Source organism: Marmota marmota, unplaced genomic scaffold (genome assembly GCF_001458135.2).
Source record: "Marmota marmota marmota unplaced genomic scaffold, marMar, whole genome shotgun sequence".
Lineage (NCBI taxonomy): Eukaryota > Metazoa > Chordata > Mammalia > Rodentia > Sciuridae > Marmota > Marmota marmota.
Window position 1 is genome coordinate 6,437,990 of NW_025999941.1, and position 21,875 is coordinate 6,459,864.

The 21,875-nt window shown below is 34.9% G+C and overlaps 1 protein-coding gene across 1 annotated transcript in view; it reads left to right on the top strand.

Annotated features, from left to right (window-relative positions):
- Dnah12 (dynein axonemal heavy chain 12) overlaps window positions 1-21,875 on the top strand; it is a 267,252-nt gene that overhangs the window by 157,145 nt on the left and 88,232 nt on the right. Inside the window, exons 45-51 of the mRNA XM_048801012.1 lie at window positions 5,697-5,858; window positions 8,904-9,098; window positions 13,691-13,824; window positions 15,677-15,839; window positions 16,643-16,723; window positions 17,211-17,387; window positions 19,566-19,697. Coding sequence (XP_048656969.1) covers window positions 5,697-5,858; window positions 8,904-9,098; window positions 13,691-13,824; window positions 15,677-15,839; window positions 16,643-16,723; window positions 17,211-17,387; window positions 19,566-19,697 — 1,044 coding nt within the window. The remainder of the gene's footprint in view (window positions 1-5,696; window positions 5,859-8,903; window positions 9,099-13,690; window positions 13,825-15,676; window positions 15,840-16,642; window positions 16,724-17,210; window positions 17,388-19,565; window positions 19,698-21,875) is intronic.

A 21,875-nucleotide genomic window follows, 5' to 3' on the forward strand; every position in this document is an offset into this window, starting at 1 on the left:
TATATATATATATATATATATATATATATATATATATATATATATACACACACACAAAGTTTCTATATCCATTCTTCTGTTGAAGGGCATCTAGGTTGGATCCCTAGCTTTGCTGTTGTGAATTGAGGTGTTATAAACTTCCTCTGCTTCCCGGTCACCATTTAATCTGCTTCCCTCTCCCACACTTTTCCGCCATGATGTCCTGCCTCACCTTGAGCCCTGAGGAATAGAGTCAGCTGTCCATGGACTTAGACCTCTGAAACCATGAGCCCCCAAATAAACCTTTGCTTCTCTATAGTTGTGCTGGTTGGATCTTTTAATCACAGCAGTGAAAATTCTGACTAACTAGGAATCAATCTAACAAAAGAAGTGGAAGACCGACCTCTACAATGAAAACTACAAAATACTAAAGAAAGTAATTGAAGAAGACCTTAGAAAAGATACGACCTCCTATGTTCTTGGATAGGCAGAATTAATATTGTCAAAATGGGGCTGGGGTTGTGGCTCAGCGGTAGAGTACTTGCCTAGCACATGTGAGGCCCTGGGTTCAATCCTCAACACCACATAAAATAAATAAATAAATAAAGGTATTGTGTCCAGCTACAAATAAAAAATAAATATTTAAAAAGTCAAAATGGCCATACAACTAAAAATGCTATACAGATTTAATGCAATTTCCATTAAAATTTTAGTGACGTTCTTCATAGAAATAGAAAAAAGCACTCATAAAAGAGGCCAGAATAGCCAAAGCAATCCTTAGTGAGAAAAGTAATGCAGGAGGCATCACAATACCAGACTTTAAATTATACTACGTAATCATAGTGTTGGCACAAAAATAGAATTGAAGACCAGTGGAACAGAAGACTAAAAGACATACCCACATAAATACAGGTGTCCCATACTAGACAAAGGCGCCAAAAACATACATTGGAGAAAAGATAGCCTCTTCAACAAATGGTGCTGGGAAAACTGGAAATCCATATGTGCTAGATTGAAATTGAAACCCTGTATCTCACCCTGCACAAAACTCAAAGTGGATCAAGGACCTTGGTGTTAGACCAGAAACCCTGTGCATACTAGAAGAAAAAGCAGGCCCAACTCTCAATCATATCAGCTCAGGAACAGACTTCATCAATAAAACTCCTAAAGCACAAGAAGTAAAATCAAGAATGAATAAGTGGGATGGCATCAAATAAAAAGCTTCTTCACAGCAAAGGAAACAATCAAGAACATGAACAGAGAGCATACAGAATGGGAGAAAAATCTTTCCCACCTGCATCTCAGATAAAGTATTAATCTTCAGGATATAAAAAGAACAGTATTTTCCTTTTAGTAACCATTATTATTATATGAAAAAACTTAAAAGTTCTAACAATCTATTTAAAACTGATAAATTCAACTGCATAGAAAAATTTTACTCAGATCTACACTTTTACACTTTGTTATTGATGTCACAGAGTATATCTTCATAAATTGTGTGCCCATTAACATACATTTATAAGTTTTTTGTGTTTTTATGCTTTTTTCCTTTTGGAATTAAAACTAGATTTGTGCACCAAAATTACAATAATGAGGATTCTCTGTTTACTGTTACTAGAAAATTGATACTTTTGTATGGCTTTATGTTGCTGTCTAGGTCCTTTAACTTCAACTTGAAGGACTCCCTTTAGTATTTGTTTGGGGCAGATCTAGTGGCAATGAACTTATTTATTTGGAAAGGCCTTAATTTCTCCTTCATTTCTGAAAGATAAGTTTACCAGATATAGTATTGGTTGACACATTTCTTCTTGTAGCACTTCGAATATATCACCCCACTTCCTTCTACTATATAGGTTTCTGCTGAAAAATTCACTGATAATCTTGGGGAAACTCTTTTATACATGATAAGTTGCAGGTTCTTACTACTTTCAATACCTTCTCTTTCTCTTTGACTTTTGAAAGTCTGATTATAATGTTTCTCAGTGTAGTCCCTTTTAACTTATCCTAATTACTATTCATTGAGTTTCTTGACTTTGTATATCCCTTTCTTTCCTCAGATTTTGAAAGTCTGGGGCCATTATTTCTTCACATTAACTCTCTGCCCCTTTCTCTCCCTGTGTCCTTCTGGGGTTCCCATAATATATATGGTGGTCCAGCTGATAACTTGTTTTCAAGTTAGCTGACTCTTTATTCTGTAAGTTTAATGTTGAACCTCCCCCTAAGGAATTTTTCAGTTCAGTTATTGTACATTTTCAGATCCATAATTTTTATTTGATTAGATTTTTTAGTTTGTATCTCTTTGTGGATATTATCATTTTGTTTTTCTGGTTTAGTTTAGTTGACAGTATTCCTTTTTAGTTCATTGAAGTAGTTATTTTAAATTCTTTATTAGGTATTTTATAGATCTGTATTTCCTTAGGGTTGGTTTCTGAAGTTTATTTTATTTCTTTGCAGGCCACGTGTCCCTGTGTCTTTGCATCCTTTGGATCTTCTATTGCTATATGGGCATTTGAAAACACAAGCTACTTCTCCAAGTCTTTATGACTGACTATAGGCCAGGGAAGACCTTTACCAACCAACCTGGATCTCTAGCCTAAGACCTTTCAGACTTTTTCTTAGAATGTATCTTTTTGGGGGTTGTGTGTGTTTGTATGCGGGCACACATGTGCTTTTTAAATTTTCTTTTTTAGTTTTTAATTTTTTAATTAGTTATATATGACAGTAGAATGTATTTATGCACTTTGATATACATAGATAGGATATAATTTCTCCTTTTTCTGAGTGTACATGATGTAGAATCACATTGGTCATGCAGTCATATGTATACATAATGTAATAATGTCTGTTTCACTCTACTATTCTTCCTATCCCCACATTACCTCCCTTCCACTCCCTTTACTTTCCTCTACCTAATCTAACTCTATTCTTCTCTAGTGCCCCCCAACACTTATTGTGAACTAGCATCCACATATTAGAGAAAACATTCAGTCTTTGGTTTAGGGGGATTGGCTTATTTCACTTAGCATAATATTCTCCAGCTCCATCCATTTACCGGCAAATACCATAATTTCATTCTTCTTTATAGCTGAATAATATTCCACTGACTGTATATACCACATTTTCTTTATCCATTCATCTATTGAAGGACACCTATGTTGGTTACATAGTTTAACTATTGTGAATTGAGCTGCTATAAACATTGATGTGGTTGCATCACTGTAGTATGCTGATTTTAAGTCCTTTGGGTATAGACCTCGGAGTGGGATAACTGGGTCAAATGGTGAATCCGTTCCAAGTTTTCTGAGGAATCTCCATATTGCTTTCTATAGTGGTTGCACCAGTTTTCAGTCCAACCAGCAATGTGTGAGTGTGCCTTTTTCCCCAACATCCTTGCCAACATTTATTGTTGCCTGTAGGCTTAATGATTGCCATTCTGACAGGAGTGAGATGAAATCTTAGTGTAGTTTTGATTTGCATTTATCTACTTGCTAGAGATGTTGAATACTTTTTCATATATTTGTTCATCAGTTGTATTTCTTCTTCTGTGAAGTGTCTGTTCAGTTCCTTAGCCCATTTATTGATTGGGTTAATTGGTTTTTGGTGTTAAGTTTTTTGAGTTCTTTATATATCCTAGAGATTAATGCTTTATTGGAGGCTCTCTCCTCACATTACTGATTGTTTCCTTTGCTGAGAAGAAGCTTTTAAATTTGAATCCATCTTATTTATTGATTTTTGATTTTACTTCTTGCACTTTAGGGGTGTTGTTAAGGAAGTCAGATCGTAGGCCGACATGGTGAAGATTTGCGCCTACTTATTCTTCTGTAGGTGCAGTGTCTCTGTTCTAGTGCCTAAGTCTTTGATCCTCTGTAAGTTGATTTTTGTGCAAGGTGAGAGATAGAGGTTTAATTTCATTTTTCCAGCACTGTTTGTTGAATAGGCTGTCTTTTCTCCAGTGAATGTTTTTAGCACCTTTGTCTAATATGAGATAACTGTATTTGTGTGGATTTGTCTCTGCGTCTACTATTCTGTGCCATTGGTCTACATGTCTATTTTGGTGCCAGTACCATGCATGTGCTTTTATTCTAGTGTATGGAAGAGTTTTTTGACTGTCTTAATTTCCTATTCTCAGGCCCTTTTGTTTTTTGTTTTATACCTTTGATTTTGATCTCTCGCTCCCTTTGCTGCTGTCACCCACTAAGGCACATGCCTGTTTTCTGTGGTGTGGTGAGAATGGGAGAATAATTCCCAAATCCTGCCTCCATATATCACTTGAGTTCAGTATTCTGATTTGTCCTAGGGCTGTCTCACCTGGCTTGGAATTCTGATAGGAATAACACCATAGGAAGGATATCAGCTTGGAGAGACTCCTAAGAGGATCTGAAGCTTCCTAGCCTGTTCTCTTGCTGCTGCCACTTGCTATATTTTTCATTTGTAAAATTTGAATAATACAATCTGTTCTATAGATTATTGTGGTTAAATTGTACAAAGTATTCTTGTAATATGCCTGGCATATAATTACTACTTTGAAAATGTTAATCCTCTTTTTATTTGGAGATAGTTTCACACATGTTTGAATACTAATTTTACATACAGTGATGATCATGGCAATAAGTTAAAACTAATTATATTGTATTTTCTATTTGTTTAGATATATTAATAAGTATAAAACTGATATGATTTGATATAATACTTCTTTAAAAACTATTAGCTACTCTGGTTTTGATGATAGAAAATTATTTCCAGGAACAAATCAGCCTACATATTAGAAAATAGCTTTACTAGGAAAAGACAGTTTTATACAATTAGAAAATATTGAATTCTTGGGGGAGTGGGTACTAGGGATTGAACTCAGGGGCACTCAACCACCGAGCCACATCCCTAGCTCTATTTTGTATTTTATTTAGAGATAGGGTCTCACTAAGTTGCTTAGCACTTCACTTTTGCTGAGGCTGGCTTTGAACTAGCAATCCTCCTGTGTCAGCTTCCAGAGCCACTGGGATTACAAGCATGCGCCACTGCACCCAGGACATAATTTAATTTTAATCCTGACCATAATTAATAAACTGCTCAGAAGTTCCTGAAGTTTTAACAGTCTAACAAGACTATACAATCAGTTCCAGCACACTACTGAGTCCATATCTTTTTATCAGTTGGAAATTTTGGTTGCAGTTGATAACCAAACAAAAATAGTTCATAGTAGTTTAAGCTAAAGAAGAAGTTAATAACTTACAGGATTCAAGTGTCTGTAGGTAGATTGTCTTTTGATATGGCTGAATTTAGGGCCTCCAATTATGTCTTCAGTAATTATTCTTTTCTAGTACAGCTCTTATTCTTTTGTCTTCCTTCTCCAGCAGGCTTAATCCATGAGGCAAGTACAGTTGGCTTCATGAATTATTGGCCTTTGTATCCTCCATCTCAAAACAAGAATTCTTTTTGTTTCAACTCCATCTCAGGCCCCGAAGCAACACTATGACAGGGTTCTGCTTAAATAATGTGCCTTCTTCTGAATCAATGTCTATGCCTAGGGGATTGGGGAAACTGACTAGTTTGGATAACCCACCTAGGGAATGAGAGAAATGGAGACTTGATTGATAGCCCCACCAGAAGTCGGGAGACTTAGTGTCCTTAAAAGTGTTTTCAAAAGAAGGAGAAAGGGAGGGAAAGAAAACCAACATAAGTCTATCACATTCTACTAATAAAGGCATTTTACTTTTAAGGGTCTGTTGAAAAATGTGGGCATGAGAGGCCAGAAGACAGTCTTTCTAATTACAGACACTCAGATTAAAGAGGAAGCTTTTCTAGAAGATATTGACAGCATGCTCAATACTGGAGAAATACCTAACATCTTTGCTGCAGATGAAAAACAAGAAGTAATGGAGGTAAAAACTTTTGGGGAAGTGCTGCTCTTACAATAGCAGTTTTCTCATCTTGAAACCTTCCCTCTGTTATTCAGCATAAATATAGTTTGCTCAATTAAAAATTTAAAGTATATTAATTTAATACATCATTTTGGTGAATTTTGAATGCATCTACCATGGTTACAAGGTAGAATTTTTATAATTCTTATCTTCATAATAATGGAATTTTTTTTACCTGTTTGATATTATTTTAGCATGTGTTATAAATGATTAGAGAGTTTAAAATCATCTCTTAAATTGATAGAAGTAAACATGATTTTAATGCTATTCTATTAGCTTTATGGCTTAACTCTGGTTAGTAAAAGTTTCTGAAGACTTAAACTACTTATCTTATAGTTCTGATATATCTGAAAGTCAGGTTTATGATCTAATTGATGAAAAATACACTTACGAAGCATCTACTACTGTCAGATGTCACATACTTTGATCCCAATCTTTCCCACTAAGATCTCTGCTAGTGATTTTTCCCTTCCTCATTAGTATAACTGCTCTTATCTACAGAATTTATCACTCAAGCTTGGATGTTTCATTCTCAGCCTCTAGTATTAGTATCTGGAGTGGAATGAACTCACCCTTCTTTGTAATAGGAGCACAGCTAATAGTTCCTTGTGCATAGAGTTGTTGAAGTCTGAGACTCAAAGAAAATGAAACATTTATATAGTGTTAGGCACTTAGAAAGCCTTTGCAGTTATGGCTTGCTTATGTTGAAGAAGAAGAAAATATAACAGGGAAAAATTCAAGTTATTTGCTTTTACCTGGGCGATATCAGGAATGTGGAGAAGGTTGCCAATGAAGGGTAATTCTCACAGGAGAAATTCCTTCTTATTTACACTCAAAAGGTTGTTACCTTGGAAGAGTGGGATTTCCTAAGCTTTGCCAAGCTCCCCTGGTTACTTTAATAGTTTTGTCTTTTCCTTCTATCAGTTCAAAACTAAACCTTTCCATTCCTTCACTCTTTCTCGTATGTTCGCATTTTAAATATATATATATATATATATATATACATATATATATATATATATATATATAATATTTGTTTTGTATTTTTGTTTCTTTTGTTGACTAGGCTGGGTTCAAACTCTGGTGCTCAAGTGTTCCTCCTTCCTGGACATCTCAAGTGGCTGCAACTACCAGTACACACTACCATGTATGGCTTATATCTGTGTGTTTTTTCTAATTTAACACAAAATTCCTCCATTCTTTCTATGCACCACCACCCCCCAATTATGGACCAGCATCCACTTATCCAAGAAAATATTTGGCTTTTGGTTTCTTGGGATTGGCTTACTTCACTTAGCATGATATTCTCCAACTCCATCCATTTACCTGCAAATGCCATAATTTTATTCTTTTCTAATGCAGAGTAATATTACATTGTGTATATATACCACAGTTTCTTTATCCATGCATCCATTGAAGGGCATCTAGGTTGGTTCCACAGTTTAGCTATTGTGAATTGAGCTGCTATAAACATGAATATGGCTGCATCACTGTAGTTTGCTGATTTGGTATTGACCTTTGGGTATTGATGGAGGAGTGGGATATCTTGGTCGAATGGTAGTTCCATTCTAAGTTTTCTAAGGAATCTCCATACTGCTTTCCATAGTGATTGCACCAATTTTCCATCCCACCAGAAATGGCATACACCTTATTTTTAAAATTGTATGAAATTCCAATATATGGATGTTTGATGTTTTTAACTAGTTTCTTATTGACTCTTCTTGTTTCTGTTGGTTTTCTTTTCCTCTTACAATGTTGAATTGTAGTTCTTAATCTATAGCTTGGTGAATTTTTGAGATCCTCTTTTGAAGTAAATTCTTGGCAAATATTTGTTTTTATTTTTATTAATATTTTTAGTTATATGTGATATTAGACTCTATATTGATATATTTATACAAGAATGGAATATATCATATTCTAATTAGGATCCAAGTATTGTGGTTGTACATGATGGTTTCACTGTGGTGTATTCGTATATGTACCTAGGAAAGTTATGTCAGATTTTCTACTCTTTCCTATTCCTATCCCTGCTCCCTTTCCCCTTCACTGACCTATGTTAATCCAATGAGCTTCTGTTATTCCCCTCCCCAACTCATTATTGTGGATTAGCAGTCACATATCAGAGAAGACATTTAACCTTTGGCTTTTGGGGATTGGCTTATTTCACTTAGCATGATAGTCTCCAAATTCATCCATTTACCAGCAATGTCATAAAGTCATTCTTTATGACTGAGTAAATACTTCATTGTGTGTGTATACCACAATTTCTTTATTCATTCATCTGTTGAAGGGCACCTAGGTTGGTTCCATAGCTTAGCTATTGTGAATTGTGCTGCTATAAACACTGATGTGGCTGTGTCACTGTAGTATGCTGATTTTAACTCCTTTGGAGATATATAGATATAGATATAGATATAGATATAGATATAGATATATACCAATGAATGGGATAACTAGGTCTAATGGTGGTTCCATTCGTAGATTTTTTTTTTAGTTGTTGATGTACCTTTATTTTTATTTATTTATATGTGGTGCTAAAGATCAAACCCAGTGTCTCACACACGCTAGGCAAGTGTGAGCCACAGCACCAACTCCCCCATTCCTATTTTTTTAAGGAATCTCCATACTGCTTTCCAGAGTGGTTGTACTCATTTTCAGTATGAGTGTACCCTTTTCCCCACATTCTCACCAACATTTATTAGTACTTGTATTCTTGATAATTGCCATTCTGGTTGGAGTGAAATAAAATCTCAGTGGAGTTTTAATTTGTATTTCTCTAATTGCTACAGATGTTGAACATAAATGTTTGTTTTAAATTATTGAATTTGGAGTTGGAAGAGATTTTGTAGGTATTAATTATGCCAAAGCCATTCTGTTGACATAAAAGCAAAAATTTAAAAATATTTATTGGAAGTAATAAAACTTCTTCCTGTTCTAATATACATTAATCTTGTTATCAGCAAATCTGTTATTATTTACAAGTTTTTATTTTCTTATATTCTTTAGGGTGTTCGTCCAGTAGCTCAGGCTGGCAGTAAACATGAAGAACTCAGTCCTTTAGCACTGTTTGCTTTCTTTGTGAATCGCTGCAAAGATAATCTTCATATTGTAGTGGCCTTTAGCCCTATTGGAGATGCTTTTCGAAATCGCTTGAGACAGTTCCCATCCCTCATCAATTGCTGTACCATTGACTGGTTTCAGGTTTGTAATTTTGGTGACAGAGTGGATGGCTAACTCTTGGAATTTTACTTAAGTCTTATTTAAGCTCAATTAATATATATTCTGGGTTTTTTTGGTAAACTACTATAATAACAAGCATAGTGCTTAGCAGAGGTACATGTTTCCCACAAGGAGCTCATATTCTTAACTAGAAGATATGAAAAGCAATTAGCAGTCAAAATTCAAAAGCCATAATGTTTGGATACAAAAGATATACATATAAAGACAGTAAATCTCTGAAGTATGAATTACATACAGTGGTATATTAGGAACCAATAGGATATTATACAAATGATTAATAAAATATATAATTACATGATTAATAAAAATTAATTTCTGATATTAATTTGTTTTATTACTTTTAACTTTATTATCAATTTTATATTTTAAAACTAATTCCATTTTGAAGTTAATATATATGTGTGTATGTTTTGCCTCAAAAGGTCATAATTAGTTTTTATTCTAATATATTGGTTTATATATGCATATATGTACATATACATATGTACATGTATATTAGTTCATATGTATTCTACTATATTAATAATATATAATATGTTCTAATATTATGTTATATAATGTATATTCTAATACTAGGCAATGTATAATTTTAGAATATAAATATTATAAATATATTTGTATATATACATGTATATGGAGAGAGAGAGAGAGAGAGAGATTGACTGATTTGAGAAATTGTCTCATGTGATTACAGGGCTGACAAATCCCAAAATCTGCAATCTGCAAAACTGGAGTCCCAGAAGAGTCAGTTGTGTATTTCCACTCTGAAGGCCATTAGGCTTAAGACCAGAAAGAACTACTCTTTTACTTCAAGTCTGAAGTCAGCAATAAAACTAATATCCCAGATTGAAGTTAGATAAAAAGGAGGATTTCCACTTATTTGAGAGAAGTTCAATATATTTGTTCCATTCCAGCCTTCAGCTAATTGGATGGGGCTCACTGACCTTAGAGAGCACAACCTGCTTTATTAGTCTACCAATTTAAATGAATTAATGTAAAAACATCCTGACAGAAACACCTAGAATAATGTTTAAACAAATATCTGGATACCTCATTGCCCTGTCAAGTTGATATATATAACTAATAATCATGAGAGGATAGCATGTGCAGAGGCAGAAGGATGGAGGAAAAATGGCTCATTTGGGCAACTTCACCTAGTTTGGTATAGCTGACTAGTAATGAAGGCCCCAGGAATTAAGTTGGAGTTTTGGATGGGTGCCAGGTTATAAAGGAAATTATAACAAAGATGTCATAATGGCATTAATATATTTTTAGCTAATCTTTATTTTAGGGGAAACAAAACACTTGGAGGTTGTATGGTAGAAGAATTGGATTTGGGCAAAACAAGAGACAGAAAGATCAATTAAGCAGCAATTTTAGTAATGTTGGCAGCAAATGATGGTATTAATTTGTCATCGCCTGTGTAGGAGCACTAAATATCAATAATCTTGAAAACAGTAGCTCATGATACCTTCTACTTATTTGTTTTATGCCCAAGAGAATGTGGACTATACATTGAACCTAGATAATTTCTTTTAAAAGTTAATTTCTGGAACTAATTTATCATGAATTTTATGTTTAAAATCTAATTCTGACCTTTTGAGGATTACATGCATGTTTTATCAGTGGATGTTCTAGTGTGTTCATACAGTAACAGAAGCTATGTGAAACAATTTTGCTTTATATAAGCTATATCTTAGTATTGCTTCTATTAAGTAGACAAAATCCAAAACCATACAAACATAATCTGTCTAACCATAGTCTTCTTTTATAAAACCTTATAAATACAGTTCTGTAACTTCTGGGTGTTTTTTTTTCATAACCATGATATTTGCAGTTCTATTATAAGTGAGTCATACCTACTGGGAAAAATCAGAAGAAAATGAGTCTTGAAAATAAGGGAAATTAAATAGGCAACAGAGAGGAATAAAGACTTTACAGTTAAGAACTGGGGAGAGGGCTGGGATTGTGGTTCAGAGTTAGAGTGCTTGCCTAGCATGTGTGAGGCACTGGGGTCGATTCTGATTCTCACCACTATATATAAATAAACAAAATAAAGTCCATTTAAAACTAAAAAAAAAAAAAAAAAAAAAAAAATAAAGATTAAAAACAATTCCAGAAATTCAAGTTTAACATATATGAAGATTTGAGAAAACCCATGAAAATGGTTGTCAACAAACGTGAAGGAATTTGGGAAGCTAGAAAGGCTTCTTCACAGTGAGTGAATTTCTTGAAGGAAGTGCTATGGATTGCCTAGATGTGATAACTGGTCAGAGTCCCAGTTTTGTTAGTANGTCTTCCCAAAAAGGGATGTATCATCTCATATAGAAAGAAGTCAAAAGTATCTCCAGTTTTACTTAATTTACAGGCTCAACCATGTTATCTGGGATCCAGGTTCTTTCCATCTTTTTGCTCTACCATTCTCAGTGCACTCTGTTTCATTTATTATTGTGACAAAATGATTGCTGTAGCTATGGGGATCGCACCCTTAAGAAACAAGGTTGAGAGACCTGAAGGCCCTTTTCCTACTGCGACATTATATACATGAACCACCCCGTCACAGGGTTGGGGGGGAGGATTGCGAGGTCAAAGCCAGCCTCAGCAACTTAGTGAGGCCCTAAGTCACTCAATGAGACCCTACCTCTAATAAAATATTTAAAAAGGGCGGGGGATGTGGCTCAGTGGTTAAGTGCCCCTGGATTCATCCTTAGTACCAGGAAAAAAAAAAAAAAGAATCACCCAGAATACAAAGATAAGCCTCTAAGAATTTAATGATATGACATTTAATCTTTATTTTACAAAATTTCTTCATTCCTAATATAATAAATCCTAGAAGTCTCTTTTAGGTTTAAAAATGTATCAGAACAATAATGTTGCATGAATGTAATCTATTAATAAAAATCTATATAATGGGGCTGGGTGGGTGTGGTGGTGCATGCCTGTAATCCCCAGTGGCTTAGAAGGCTGTGTCAGGAGGATCAAGAGTTCAAAGCCAGCCTCAGCAAAAGTGAGGTCCTAAGAACTCAATGAGACCCTGTCTCTAAATAAAGTACAAATTAGGGCTGGGGATGTGGCTAAGTGACAGAGTATCCCTGAGTTCAATCCCTGGTCCCCCCAACCCCCTCCCCAAAGTATATAATGGCAATATGTGCTTAAAACTTTTTTACTAATAGGTTGCTTCATCAAAAAGATTGAATTTGGGGAGCTGGTGTTATAGCTTAGTGGTAGAGCTCTTGCCTCGTACATGTGAGGCACTGGGTTCGATCCTCAGCACCACATAAAAATAAATAAAGATATTGTGTCCATCTTTAAAAAAATCTTTAAAAAAAAGTTTGAATTTGGGACTGGGGATGTAGCTCAGTAGCAGAACATGTTCCCTCATGCTTGAGGCCCTGGGTTCAATCCCCAGCACTGCAAAAAAAAAAAAAAAAAGTCTTAAAGTAAATATTGTTTTTTCTAAAAGAAAAAAATTACAAGTCTTTTATTGAATCTAAATTAAAGGAAATCTGAAAAATATTCTAATGAGAAAATGAAAGTTACTCATTAACATTTAATTAAATATTTGTTGCAAAGTGTTCTTTTAGGGACTGAAGGTATAGCACTGAGAAAAAGTCCTTGCTTTCATGAATTTTACAATTTAGTTCAGGGCTGAGGGGTAGACCAACAACAGATGAATAAATGATATGCAAAGTATTTGTAAGTACTAAGAATAAAACTGATTATAATGTTCAGAGTAATAACAGAAGGAATGCTGTTTTAAAAAGAATGCTCTGGGGGCTGTGGATGTCGCTCCTTGCTAGCACATGTTTAGCATGTGTAAAGCCCTGTGTTTGATTCCCACCACCAAAAAACAAAAACAAAACAGCTGAAGGTAAGCAAAGTGGTTGGTGTTTTTGTGGCTTTTTAAATAAAGCATCACTATCCCATGTTCTTTCTGCTTTATTATCTTTAACATGTGATTTCCATTCTCAAGGTCAATTTATAGTCTGTAAGATGATTGGTAGACCTCGAGTTTTCATAACTGTAGTCCAGACAACAAGTATAGAAGAATAAAAATGGGACAAAAAGTATGCAGACCAACTCTGTAACCCTCTAAAGACCTTTCTCTGACGTCCTACCCAACAACTGCTTATGCTCTTCTGAATTACAAGGGAATCTAGCAATGGTTGTCTTTTAGCTGGACATATTGCTATCCAGAATAAAATTGGAGTCCTAAGAAGATGATGCTGGGTGGACAACTAGAATTTTCTGCCACTGGCATGCATTCAAGTAGAAGAGTTGGAAAAGCAGTGTAATATGTCTTTAATATTTAAAATATCATTGATTCTTCATTTATATTGTGTTATCTTTATTTTTAAATTAATTCATAAAAATACTTATTAAATCTTTTATAAACCTAATAAATATTGTGAACTCAGTCCTCCTTATTCTATTTTTCTCATTAAGGCTTTAATTTTCTCTATCCCAAATTCTTTTTCTATAGGAATTCACTTATATAGTTGGATTGGGACTGCTCACCTTTAATTTCATAACTTTCCCCCCCCCATTTTTAGCCATGGCCTGAAGATGCTCTCGAACTTGTAGCTGTGAAATTCTTAGAAACACTGGAGCTTACTGAAGTCGAACGAAGAGAGATAGTTCCAGTCTGTAAACACTTTCACACCTCCATTATGGACCTTTCGGAGAGGTCAATAGTAATAAATTTTAAAATGACATGAATGCCTTATAGTTTAAAGCATTTCTTTCTGCTAAAGTCCAAATTTTTAATATACTTTTTATTTCTTTTCGTTCTTTCTGATCATTTAATTAGTTAAAACCTTCAGCCTGCAAATAACAGAAAACTACTTGGTCTAGCTTTAATAAAAGGGGGAATTTTATTATAAAGATCCAGGGGTGTTTCACAAAGCTTAAGGGGAAGTATACAGCTGGATCTTAGAAGTAATTGGAAAAGCCTGGTGCGGTGGTGCATGCCTGTAATCCCAGTGGCTCAGGAGGCTAAAGCAGAAGAATTATGAGTTCAAAGCCAGCCTCAGCAATTTAGCAAGTTCCTGAGCAACTTAGGGACACCCTGTCTCTAAATAAAACATTAAAAGAGCTAGGGATGTTGCTCAGTGGTTAAGTGCCCCTGGGTTAAATCCCTGGTATCAAAAAAAAAGTAATTGGAAAAGCAGGTGTTAGAAAGCCATGGGTGGGGAGGGGGCTGGGGTTGTGACTCAGTAACAGAGCGCTTGCCTAGTACTTATGAGGCACTGGGTTCGATCTTCAGCACCACATAAAAAATTAAAATAATGATATTGTGTCTATGTATAACTAAAAAAAAAAAACTTAAAAAAAAAACATCAGGACCCTAGAATGTTTCGTTTTTCTTTTTCTTTTATTTACCTACTTCATTTATTTTTTTCTTTTGTTGTTGTTTTGTTTTCCTGTTTCTTTTTTTTTAATAATTTTTTTAGTTGTAGTTGGGCACAATACCTTTATTTTATTTATTTATTTTTAATGTGGGTTGAGGATCGAACCCAGCGTCTGGCACATGCTAGGCGAGCACTCTACCACTGAGCCACAACCCCAGCCCTGTTTTCCTGTTTCTCATCACTGCTTCTCTCTGGGCATCTGCTTTCTTGTCTCTTTTTATAGACTGCCCGGTGTACTTCCCAGTACATTTGGAAGAAGCTGGCTACCTCTCAGCTCTCCAGTTTACTTCTTGCAGTTACAGTTATAAAGAGAGACTAGAAGGTCATTTCTAGCTCCTTATTCCAAATTTATTCTAAATAAATGATTAGTCTTGTTTGTGTCCAGTGCTCAACCCTGGCCTGATCAGCTGTGGTTAGAGTAGCAGATTTTGTAGATCAAACATTGTTGCCCAGGCACCAGGTAGAAGTTCTTAGAAAGAGGGGGCTAGTTGGGGTATAGATACTTCTAGAATGTCCTTTCTAACTCTGTTCATCTGACGTACTCATCTCAAGGATGAGTAACCCTAAGTACCCATGTTATATTGCCTGTCCAGAATCAAATAGCCAGCACAGTTGGCTTAGACAGTGGCTGTAGTGTGCTATAGTTCATTTACTTACCATTAAATATCATTGTGTGGTAGTCTTATAATTTTGGATTTATACCATTCAAGCATTGTGTAACATACTTGTGCCATGGAATGATGCTTGGAAATTTGTTGGAAATTTTCTCTTTCCAATTCTACTTGCCTTCCTCTCACAATATCTTGGGTCACTTACAGGTTTAGATCCCAGTGAATAAAATTTTAGGGAGGAAAAAAGTCTGTATTGTTTGTACAATAATTCACTTTTTGCAGACATCTTCACTGGTTTATGTTTTTAAAATATGTCATTCTATTTAATATTTTGCAGATAAGAAATTAGGATATGGTTATGTGCAGAATTCTGGAGTCTTATAAAGTTCAAGTACTTAGCACTTCCATATAAAATTTGACTTTCATTCTTAAATGTTTGTTGTTAAGGCTCTGTTGAATTTACCTCTTTATGAAACTTATTACTTACAGGAATATATGTTACCTGTCTCTCTTTTAGGTTCTTGCATGAGTTAGGAAGACATAACTATGTTACTGCTACTTCTTATCTTGAACTTATTGGTTCATTTCGACAGCTTTTGACTAAGAAGCGACAAGCTGTCATGGAAGCAAAACAACGATATGTAAATGGTCTTGACAAATTAGCTTTTGCTGAGTCTCAGGTAAATTTGATGAGCTGCTCAAAATGGTAATATATACTGAGAAATACAAGAAATAATAACAAGAGCTACAATTGATTGGGAATTTGTTATATGCATGCTTTTCACGTGCATTCTTTCAATTATTCCTCATAACAACTACATAAGATCATCAGTATTATGATTGTCATTTTACAGATAGAGTTACATTAAGAAACATTCATTAAATTGCCCAGACCACACTGTTTTATTTTTAGTTAACTTTTTGGCATTTGAGAAAATATAAAAAGTCTGTGTTGACTTTTTATTAATTATAAGATTTGGGTTTTTTAAAAATCAAGTGCTGGTAATACTTATTAGTTTAGTATAAGTAATAGAGATTTTTGTTGGTTCATCTTTGCACTGTATACCATAATAATGGTATAATATGGATACCTGAGCTACCCACTTGTTTTCTGTCTGCATTTCTTCCATGGTAACTGCATTCTCCCACTAGCCTGTCATATACTCAAGAATGAGAAAAAAATTTTTTTAGTTGTTGATAGACTTTTATTTTATTTATTCATATGCAGTGCTGAGAATCGAACCCAGTGCCTCACACATGCCAGGCAAGTGCGCTACTGTTGAGGCACAACCCCAGCCCAAGAAAATATTTTTGTGAGAAAAACTGGCTACATTCTCATCATTTTGTTTATCATACAAAGAACTGTAAAAACATTAAGATTTTCTGCCCCAATTCTTTATGATATGTTCAAATTTGTATTTTCTATGTTTGATTTTAGTAGCTATGATAGCAATGGAAACTTAATGACAAACTGTCTATTTAGGTTGGTGAAATGCAAATAGAGCTTGTTCAGTTACAGCCCAAGTTGGAGGAAGCTAAAATTGAAAATGCACGTATGATGCAGGTAGAGTATCCTGAATGTTTTTATTGCCATCAAAGGACAATTGAAATATGTTAAATTTGTCATGAAGATAAGCCCTCTCCCCCCACTTTTATCACTAGATCCTAGGGACTTAACCCTTTTCTGTCTCACCGGGTCCCGTGTGAGTTCATTTTTTAAAAAACTTATTATTATTATTATTGTAGATTTTTACAATACCTTTATTTTTATTTATTTATTTTTATGTGGTGTTGAGGATCAAACTCAGTGCCTCATACATGCTAGGCAAGCGCTCTACCACTGAGCTACAACCCAGCCCAATTTGTTTTTGAAGAGGTGTGAAGCCCATTTCCAAAATAGCTCACATATATTTGCATTTCTCATTTTACCCTAGACCTTTCTAGCCTTCAAAATAATATGTTGGATGACTTATTTTTTACATATTCTTTTGCCTCTAGATTGAGAGAGCAATTGGATGCTTGCAGAATTGTCTTTATTTTTTTTTCTTTAGATAATTGAAATAGAATCTGCAGAAGTGGAAGCAAAAAAAAAGTTTGTGAAATTAGATGAAGAGATAGCCAGTGGAAAGGCTGAAGAAGCCCAAGCTCTAAAAAATGAGTGTGAAAGTGATCTAGCTGAGGCAATTCCAGCCTTGGAAGCAGCTCTGTCTGCACTGGATACACTTAAAGCAAGTATTTGAATTAGTCACTTTGTGTTTCCTCAACAAAGTGAAACTATACAGGTCTTTGGTTAGTTACACATAGTTCTCTTTCTTTAGGTGGTATTGTTTTTGCTCAGTCAAATGAAACTTGTCTCTTGACATTTCTTTGATATATTGTTATATGTTTGCTTTTCATATATTATTTCTAATTTTCAATCAGGATATTCCATTGAGAATAGGATGAACAGTCTCTGAGAGGCAAATGTGATTCTGTACAGGGACCAGGAAGTACATGTTAAAAAGAGTGGTTACACAAGGTCCTGAATTCAATTTCTAACACCGAAAAAGAAAAAAGAAAAAGATTGTGTTGTTATTTCTTTAGTCTTCTCTACATATATGCACAGAAAAACTCAAAAGTTATTTCCGATGCACCTGTCTGTACCACAATGTGTTATATAGGCGTTTTGACAGGCTCTTTAAGCAAGACCAGAATAACCTCACCAAAGAGAACAGGAGAGAGAGCATCTGTTGACTAGGGAAGCCCAGTGTAACATGGGAGCTCAGGATATTCAGACAACCACCCCCCTTTTTTTTGCACCTTCTTTCCTAATCAGTGCCCTAACTTTTATGTAATAGACCTGAAAGACTGAACTCAGCCTATGGGTAATTCAGTATCTCAAAGGATTAAGCTATGTCTTGAAGTTACGTCGGTTTTTTAGTAGTTTTAAAATGAGATTATCTTAGAGTATTTATAGAAACTTCCTACTGTTTTGTGTCATGAACCAGGAATTTAAAAATCAGTTGGTTATTTTCTTTCTTTATGCTCTCTAGTACATTTAAAAGCCATGTGCACTCTATAGTCTTTCTTCATTCCTTTCTTAGAGATTTATCACAGCAACCACTTAGTTTGACAAAGCCTTGTTTGTTTGTTTTTTAAAGAGAGAGAGAATTTTTTTAATATTTATTTTTTAGTTTTCAGTGGACAAAAAATTTATTTTATTTGTATGTGGTGCTGAGGATCAAACCCAGCACCCCGCACATGCCAGGCAAGCGCGTTACCACTTGAGCCACATCCCCAGCCCCAAAGCCTTGTTTTTTATGGGCACTCCTTTCTAGACATCCAAGACCATTAATTTAAGGAACAGTTTTATTACTATGTTCCATGAACTTTTAGCACTCCCTCTTCTGATACAGGATTCTTGATGCCTCCAAACCCCACCAGTTCAGTTCATTAATCCTAGGCTCCTCTTTGCTTATGAGCGTGTTGCTTGTACCCTTTCTTGTATGCAATACCATATTATATAATTTAGAATTCAGTTGCAGGGAACAGAGTTGACTCTATTTAGTACAAGTAGATAAGGATTTTTAAAGGGAATTTTATAAATGGATTGCAGAATTGTTGGAAAAGGTATAGAAATAGATCCTATATTAAGCCACTAGAAATATCTCACAAAGCCAAATTGTTGATATTGTTTACTAGATTAACTGTTCCTCTGAAAAGGTAGCCAACAGAGCCTTTCTACAAGCTACACTGCCTCCACTATGATCCATACCAAGAAAATGGATACTTCACACTATCACTTTCCCCATTTATTGTCTGAATTCTGTTTTCACTCAAGTTATCTGATTGTGGGAAATAATTCTCACCCAGAGCTCTAGTTGCATGTGAAAGAAAGATATGTAGATGTTAATTTTCCAGCATTTGTATCATTGCAAGAAATGTCAGAAGGATATTTATGTGTGGGAATGGGTAATAAATAAGTGAATCTCTAGTGTCTGTCATAACAATAAATGCCTTTTTAGAAATTAAGTTTAGAAGTAGGACCTATTTCATTATTTTGTCAATAAAACTAATGTATATGGGCAAATACAGAAATAAATCTTTGTCTAAATCAGGGTTCTTAACCTGAGTTTTAGATAATGGGGGCTTGGGTATGTGATTGTACATGGGTAAAAATACATTTTCTGCAAGGTTCAGAGCTGTCATCCTCATAAGAATCTATGAACCCCCAAACATTAGAGAACATTAGTCTTTACCTGTGATAAATACTGTTTTGGTAATTATTTCATAACCATACAAAGCAAAATAAAAAATCACAATTTTGAATGAAAGGGTATACTTCATTATTCCCCAAAATTACTTTAAAAACTCTCCTTATTTGAAAATAAACTATTCTGAAGATGTCTTGTTTTCTTTTGGTTTAGCCATCTGATGTTACAATTGTGAAATCAATGAAGAATCCTCCATCTGGTGTTAAACTAGTTATGGCTGCTATTTGTGTCATGAAAGATATAAAACCAGAAAAAATTTCAGACCCTTCAGGAACTGGAGGGAAGGTAATAACTGGGCCCAGATTCAATCATATTCCTGAATATATAGGACTTGTTTGTAATATCAATATCAAATTAAATATCAATAGTACTTAATCCAGGAAAGAAATACTCCTTTCTAGACTGAATAGATGGAGAATTATCTGCAGAAACACTGTATTCTAGGGAGTATAGTGTCTGGAAAATGTGATTCCAATTGCTTCTGTCTCCTTTTCTGTTTATACAGGTCTCCCTGCCATCTTGGAGTTAGAATTGAATGAACACTGAGATACTTGTACATTTGTAGCTAAGATTCTTGAGAATGTGATACATACCATATAGGTTATATTTCTGAGCATTCAAAATATACTGTTTAGTTAAATAAGCAGTATAGTGAAGTTGTTAAAAGCATGTGTTCTGAAGCCAGAATATCTATATTGAGAAATCCTGAACCTCCTAGCTGTGTAATCTTATACAGGATGCTTAATCTCTGTGGAATTCTGTGAAAAGACATCACGGTACTAATGTGAGCATTAGAGTAATTAATATATATAAAGTTCTTAAAAAAAATAAAGTTCTCATGTATAAAACCTTATAAATAATAATTACAATAAATGTTAGCTGCTATTATAATTATTTTTCAAGGATATATTCCTTAAGAAGGCAGGCATAGTATCCATCCATATTACAGACTGATTTTCTTTTCAGGGTTTCATAATGCCTAGGTTTGAATTCCTAAATTGAAATCTTTTTCTTTTCTTTTGTCCTTTCTTCCTCCATTTCTTTTCTTGCTTGTCTTCTCCTCCTCCTCCTCCTCCTCCTCCTCCTCCTCCTCCTCCTCCCCCTCCTCCTCCCCCTCCTCCTCCTCGCCATTCTATCCTTCATTGAAATAATAAAGAAAATAAATAGGCTCTTGTCAAGTTATTCCCATGTACATGCACCCCCAGTTCCAGTCAGGCTTCTGATAGTAGAAAAAGAATGGTGAGCTAGTTATTCAACATCTTTAATTAGTATGTGGCTTTACCCTGTTACAGATAGAGCAATGTATATAATTTTTGGCTTTCCATTTTCTCTTCTTTTTATTTCATTTGGAGAGCCTAGATAGGTAAGGAGATTGCCTTTAAGAAAAATGCATGAGCCAGGTGCAGTGGTGCACACCTGTAATCCCAGCAGCTCGGGAGGCTGAGGCAGGAGGATTGCAAGTTCAAAGCTAGCCTCAGCAACTTAGCAAGGTCCTGAGCAACACAGTAAGACCCAGTCTCTAAAAAAAATACAAACAAGGGCTGGGTTTGTAGCTCAATGGTAGAGTGCTTGCCTCACAAGCGTGAGGTACTGGGTTCAATCTTCAGCACCACATAAAAATAAAAATGATAAAAATGTACTTTCTTATATGAAGTTGATGTCTATGTTAGCTTTAGGTTTTCAAAAGAAATGACTACACATTCTCTTTTCAGTATTTAATTTTTTGACAAAAATTTATAATTTCATCTCCATAGTTAAAATATTTCATTTATGTAATATGTTCTCAGAGAGGAATCTTAGTTTCCAAGGAGAGATGTAAGTTGATGTTTTGAAAGTATATGAACAGCTTTTCTGGATAATATGTCCTTTTTTTAAAGATAGATAGAAAGAGAGAGAGAGAGAGAGAGAGAGGAGAGAGAGAGAATTTTAATATTTATTTTTTAGTTTTCGGCGGACACAGCATTTTTGTTTGTATGTGGTGCTGAGGATCGAACCCGGGCCGCACGCATGCCAGGCGAGCGCGCTACCGCTTGAGCCACATCCCCAGCCCTGGATAATATGTCTTAAACTTTAAAAAGAAAAATTTTATATTTAACATTTATTTTATTTATTTTTGTTTTAATTAGTTATACATGACATCAGAATGTATTTTGATTCATTGTACACAAATGGAGCACAACTTTTCATTTCTCTGGTTGTACATGACGTGGAGTCACACCATTCATGCAAATATTCATATACCTAGGGTATGATGTCCATCTCATTCCACCATCTTTCCAACCCCCATGCCACCTCTACTCCCCTTACTCCCCTCTGCTCAATCCAAAGTTCCTCCATTCTTACCTTGCCCTCCGCATTACAGATCAGCATCCACATATCAGAGAAAACATTTGATTTTTATTTTGGGGGAAGGATTGGCTTACTTAACATATCCCCCAACTCCATCCATTTACCTGCAAATGC